Source organism: Argiope bruennichi, chromosome 10 (genome assembly GCF_947563725.1).
Source record: "Argiope bruennichi chromosome 10, qqArgBrue1.1, whole genome shotgun sequence".
Classification (NCBI taxonomy): Eukaryota; Metazoa; Arthropoda; class Arachnida; order Araneae; family Araneidae; genus Argiope; species Argiope bruennichi.
The window spans coordinates 112,363,111-112,369,334 of NC_079160.1; the positions used below are offsets into that span (position 1 = coordinate 112,363,111).

Below are 6,224 nucleotides of genomic sequence, written 5' to 3' on the forward strand. Positions count from 1 at the left end.
AGTTGATTTAAAACAAATTAATATTTTTCCAACAATGTGGCAATAACTGAAACTTAAATATGTCAAGTCAAGTAACAAACTTGCAAGTCATGCATTCTTATCATTTCTATTTAAACAAATAGTGTTAACATTTATTTCTGGTTGCAAATGCTATCGCTTTAATAATAATAAAAAAAATCAATATCTTTGTTTCAAATGATGAATGTAAGATGCTGACCAATTTTTTGAATGATATTATTGTGCATGCTGAAAAGTTCTAAGATGCACAACTGCGAAATACAAGTGCAGAATTTAATAACATGTAAAAAATATAACTGTAAAACTCTTCCAAGAAATTAAACTCCAAATTCTTATAACTTAATGAATATTTATTTAAAAATAAAAAGAGCTAAAAAAAATTCACTTGAACATGTATTTTGCATTATCTTTCCGAGTCCAAAAGGGTAAATGAATTTATCTATAATGTTACAAGATAGAAATAGCATTGGATGTTATATAAAGAAGCAAAATACAAATAATTTTTATTTTGCCAGATTTAATTAAATTTGTTTCAAAAAATATTACTAATTTTACAAATATGGATGACATTATCATAAATATATAAAATATTATCAAACTATAATAAATAAGCATGAATGAATATTTCTACATATAAACCAAATAAAAATAAATCAGATTATTTTTTATTGCATCCCTCTTTGTAATGTGTTATAGTCCATCATCTTTTCAATAGGTCCAATAGCTGCTATTGTCACAGGCTTTCTTTTCAAGTAATTGGTGCACACTTCACGAACAATGTCAGCATTTATCATTTCAATTCTTGCTTCCATTTCTGGCAGAGGTATTCTCCTATTGTAATTCAACATTTGTCTACCAATATCTTCAAATATTGGTGTAGATCCATCTAATAATAGTAGCGAGTTTGTCAACAATAAATTTTTTGCTCTATTCACTTCTTCTTCAGTTACTGAAGTACATAGTCTGTGCCATTCTTCTTGCACAGTAGAAAGCATATCGTTAAATGTTTTTTCATCAGTAACCAGATAAATTCCCCATAATCCTGTGTCTTTATAACAAGTATTGAATGACAGAAAACTGTGGCATAAATTTTTAGCACTCACATTATGAGCCAACTTGCTGTAAATATTACCACCACTTCCATGAGATCGATCCCAATTGCCAATTAAAATATTTGCAATAAGCAATGGGATACTTTCAGGATTCATCCAACCGCAACCTTCAACTGCAAGAGCTGCATGAACTAAAGGCATTGATTGATCACACAGACGGGATTCACTTCCAGTGAATTTGCAGGTGTGCAAGAAATCTGCACCATCTGCACCGTGACTTTTTAACAATCCGAAATATTCTTCAGCTAGCTTCACTAATTCCTCATGTTGCACTCCACCAGCACCAGCTAAAACCATTTTCGATGCCACATAATGGTTTGTTTTGAAATCGACTAAGTCTTTTCGTGAAATGCTTTTGATATTTTCAACTGGTCCGAGAATGGTACGGCCCAAAGGCGTGTTTTGGAAGGCAGCAGCATGCAAATGATCGAATACAAGTTCTTGAAGATTCATTTCGATTTCTTGCATTTCGCGTAAGATTACACCTCTTTCAATCTCAATTTCAGACTGCCCGTATTTGCTGCTCTGGATTATATCAGATAATATATCAATAGCTTTCCTCACATCCTTTGTCAAGCACTTAGCCTGAAAAATGGTTTGTTCTCGAGATGTACAGGCATTTAAATGAGCGCCCATATTCTCCACTTCCAATTCTAAACCAGTTTGAGATCGTTTTTCGGTGCCTTTGAATGCCATATGTTCAAGAAAATGAGCAACTCCATTGTTTGTTTCTGTTTCATAACGGCTCCCAGCATCAATCCATAAACCTACAGTACATGTTGGTATACCTGAATCTTCAGAGGCAATTCGCAGACCATTTGACAGTTTACTCACTTTGGTTTCAGGAAAGTTTAATATCTTTTCAGACACCTGTGTGCTGTAAGGAGATATGACTCGACGAAAATTCGGAGCAAGTTTAGCTATGTTTCGAAACATTTTTATGGTGAACTCAGGAAAAACTTTCTAATACTTTTTAAAGGATGATTGCATCAGTTATTTCACATGGGAAAACAATGGGAAAACACAGCGATAAATTACAATAAATAAATTGTACAGTTACAGTTAAAAATAAGAAAAGGTTTAACTGCGTGCTAATAAATAACTCCTGAGGAGCCACTGAAATCGATTAGTGATAAAAAACATCACTCATCGAATAATGAAAGGCCAGGGGTTGGAAAATTCAGTTCGGAATAGGGATGACGAATATTTTATGAGCGGTTATTACGTAACCAATATCAAAAAGTCACACATACAAGTGATCAATACTTTTCAAAGAGGGGTGTGATTCAAATCCTTGATACGATCTTACTGATGATATTTTGATTACAGGTTTTGGATCACGATAGAAAGTAACAATCGATACGATATCACTGAAATTTGCCGGAGCGGTGACTTTACTGGAAAGTAAGAATTGATACGATCTGTCCAATGGAAGCTCTCGAAAGAAATCTGTAATTGGATTGAAAAGTGAACGGACCGGTTATTGGAATCATCGCATCGTATCATTGAATTGCATATCACTGAAATTTATCGGAGCGGTGATTTCACCGGAAAGTGCGAGGCTTCACTGGAAAGTGCGAAGTCACCGCTCCACTTTACGGGAGTGACCGATATTCGTATTTGATGATGCGCTATTCCATACAGATCATTTTTAATTGCTCTTTGACATGATTGACTTTGATTACATGTATTCTGTTTACTGCTGGCGCCATGTATTGGTAGAATATAGGACTAAAGTAAACGTTTTAAAGAAATGACATATATTTTTAACTCATCTTTTCCAGAAAATGGTTCACTCTAATAAATAAATTAAATAAATAGTTTTGAGAAAAAAAATAAAATTTAAGCTGAAATAGATAAATTAATTCAATCATACGTTAATTAAATTAGTAAATTCAGTATTAATTACAATTAATAAATTTTATATTTAATATTAGGTAATAATTTTTAATTAATAATATGATTGAAATAACAGATATTTGGAACGCATATTTAAAAATAACAATAGCAATATTATTTGTTATTCAAAAAATCGTGGATTATGCATCTCTAGTTCGGAATAGATTTAGCATAGCAGTAGTGTGCAGGTTGAGGTTCGAACTCGCAACGTTTGTGTTCGTAGCCGAGTACCAATGCCACTAGACAAAAGTGTACACTCTTCTCCGGAAGTTGTTAACTGGCTTATAATGTTACCACCACAACAGTCCCCCATCAGTGAATCAGTAGAGTTTATTGCGCCAGTTATGGCGATCGACGAACGTGATTATCGCGCCAGGCGTTATGGCGAGCGACGAATGTTGATATCGCGCCAAGTGTTATGGCGCGAGCGTGTGGGAGTGGTGGCTGCCGGTAGATGGAGCCACGACAGCTGAATGAAGGATGTAGTTGTTCAGAACCGGGGTCACCAATGTGCAGGTTGAGGCTCGAACACGCAACATTTGGGTTCGTAGCCGAGTAACAAAGCCACTAGACAAAAGTGTACACACTTCTCCGGAAGTTGTTAACTGGCTTATAATGTTACCACCACAGTAGTATATTTTTCGGATGCTCATGCATTGAAATATTAATAATACTCAGAATAGCCAGCTAATTCCAAGAAAATAGCTTACAAATTTTTTTGCATAACTTACTAGCAAGTTGTTTTTGGATGACGCAAATGGATGACGTTGTTTTGGAGCCCCACGCAAACGGAGGTATGTCAAATTGTATCTACGTAAGTAGGTGAAACAGAGTTTGGTATTCGGTGCGTCTCCCCCTCCCCTTTTTTTTCCTTCCCTTTCTTTAATTATTTTCAAAATTATTCAAATGAAATTAAAAATTTACAAATAGTTGTAATTAATATTTTTCAATTTTTATGCAGAAGCAAATGTTTATTCCCCTAATATTTGAATTGCAATGTAATTGTAAAAGAAAACTATTTGCAAATACAGAGGCAGTTTTTTTAATTTAAAAATTATTTTGGTTAAATTATGTTGTTGTTGCTTATGGCACTTATCATAGTTACGCCCGCTGACGAAGTAAGAAATTTTAAGCTCAGTTTTTGAGTCTCCTGTTTTAGTAGCGCCATCTAGGACCAAGAGTACGTATACCTTAGCTACCCATGCGCCACATCCCTTTTCATGGGGCGGACTTCATTCACTCATCCACAGATCATAATTTATGTTGTACCAGCATTCAGTAATACACAAACCAAAACTAACTTCAAATTACTAAAAAACGTTGGATCATCAGATTCTATTGACTCGTAAAATAAGATAGGATCTTTTATCACAGGTAAACACGTTTAAATTAAGTGTAAATAATATCTTAATTACTTCAAAGATACTTTTACTCTTTCAAATGAAAAACTCGCATTTTGTATAACGAACACTCTTTATTCACATTATTTACAAGTAAGAATTAGAAGTTGTAGTTGTTCTTTTCTGCAGAAGAAGTGGAAGTGCTTTTCGTGACAATTTACACCTGAAGCAGAGAACGATCACCTCTGATCCAGTATCCCCAGTTGGATTAAATTAACAATTTACACATAGTTTTAATTAGTATAATATTCATTTATATATGAAAATAAATGTTTATAATAAATGTTTTAATTACTACATAATTTTCAAAAATAGAATAATTACAAATCGGATGACGATATTTAAAAAAAGGAAATTCAAAATTATTCCAATTCAATTAAAAAATTACTGATAGTTTTAATCAATATGCAACTCATTTTTTATACAAAAATAAATATTTATTTTCCTAATTATAATTTAATTTTTAAAAATAATTATCAATATATATTAATTTTTAAAAAGCATCAAAATTATTTAAATTATTAACTTGCATATAATTTCAATTTTTATGTTTTACTTTTATTACCGGATCATCATCAAACATCTGCCTATCCATTCAGTAATGTGACCCCTGATGTCTACTATTTCTTGTCGTTCATTAATATCAGGAATGTTTTCTTATATATTTAAAAAATTATCAGCTGCTCTCTTTAATTTCTGATATAAATACGGTGTCGTTGAGTTAGAGCAAGTAACTTATCATTATTAAAATCCAAAAATGTTTAACTTCTAGTTTTTTTAAGATGATAGTAGCAATTTAAGCTATTTGTAACCATTAGACTTACATTTATAATTATTTTCTGTTCAAAATTAAATAGTAATTCATGTATAAGAAGAAGAAACATTTATTTTTGTATAAAAGATGAAAAACATATTAAAACTATTTGTAAATTTTTATTTAATTTGAATTTTTTTTTTAACTTAAAAGGAAGATTTAAACAGATTAACTGAGAAAGTTTTTAATGGCACTGTGATGTCATGGAATTCGACTCCATTTGGAACGTTATTATATACAACAAACAGAACAAGCGCAAAACAGATCTTTTACCATTACATGTTTAAAAATACTTTAATGAGAGAATCATGAACTTCAAGTTATGCATAAGAAATTTAACACGTTTTTTTTTTTTTTCATGTATATGATATCTTTTTCAGAAATTAAACGAAGTTGTAGCGAAAATTGCCAGAACTGTGATGCATCGCGGATGGGATTAGAGATATCTGCCTTTGACGACTTGTCGAACATTCTGGCGACCCCTGACACCGAAAGGTAAGCATTTCAGGAGTTTTCTTAAGTCGGTGGGCGGTTCTCTCGCATGCATGTGACGGCCCCATGCTTACTTACTGAATGCAATTTTTATAGAATTAGTTAATTAAAATTTCTTTTCAAATCATTACTTGACTAATTCCTATAAAATCCATATTCTCGGAAAATCACCTGATTGCTTGCTGACCAAAAACTGTTAGGGATTTAATAAACTGTAGATTTTTATGCTTACAAGATTATTGGCTTAATTTTTAACAAAAAAAAATTAATCCTTTGCTTTTGTTTGTTTATACTAAAATACTCCTATTTAAATTTGCAAAAAAGAAACTCTGATATGAAAAAAAAAAAAAAAACTATTTTAAGGAAACGGAACTTTTTAAATATGACATGCAACGCTTCTAGTACCACATATTGTTCACTTAAAATAAACGTGGGAAATTTTAATGACTACAATATCTTAAAGAGGATCAGATCTTGTTGAAAAGCACC

General features: G+C 32.0%; 1 protein-coding gene across 1 annotated transcript; it reads right to left on the reverse strand.

Moving 5' to 3' along the window:
• Window positions 1-515: 515 nt before the first annotated feature.
• On the reverse strand, window positions 516-2,172 carry LOC129989253 (mitochondrial-processing peptidase subunit beta-like). Its single transcript, XM_056097645.1, has one exon. The coding sequence runs from the start codon at window positions 2,064-2,066 to the stop codon at window positions 684-686; it is 1,383 nt and encodes a 460-aa protein (XP_055953620.1). The 5' UTR covers window positions 2,067-2,172; the 3' UTR covers window positions 516-683.
• Window positions 2,173-6,224: the final 4,052 nt, after the last annotated feature.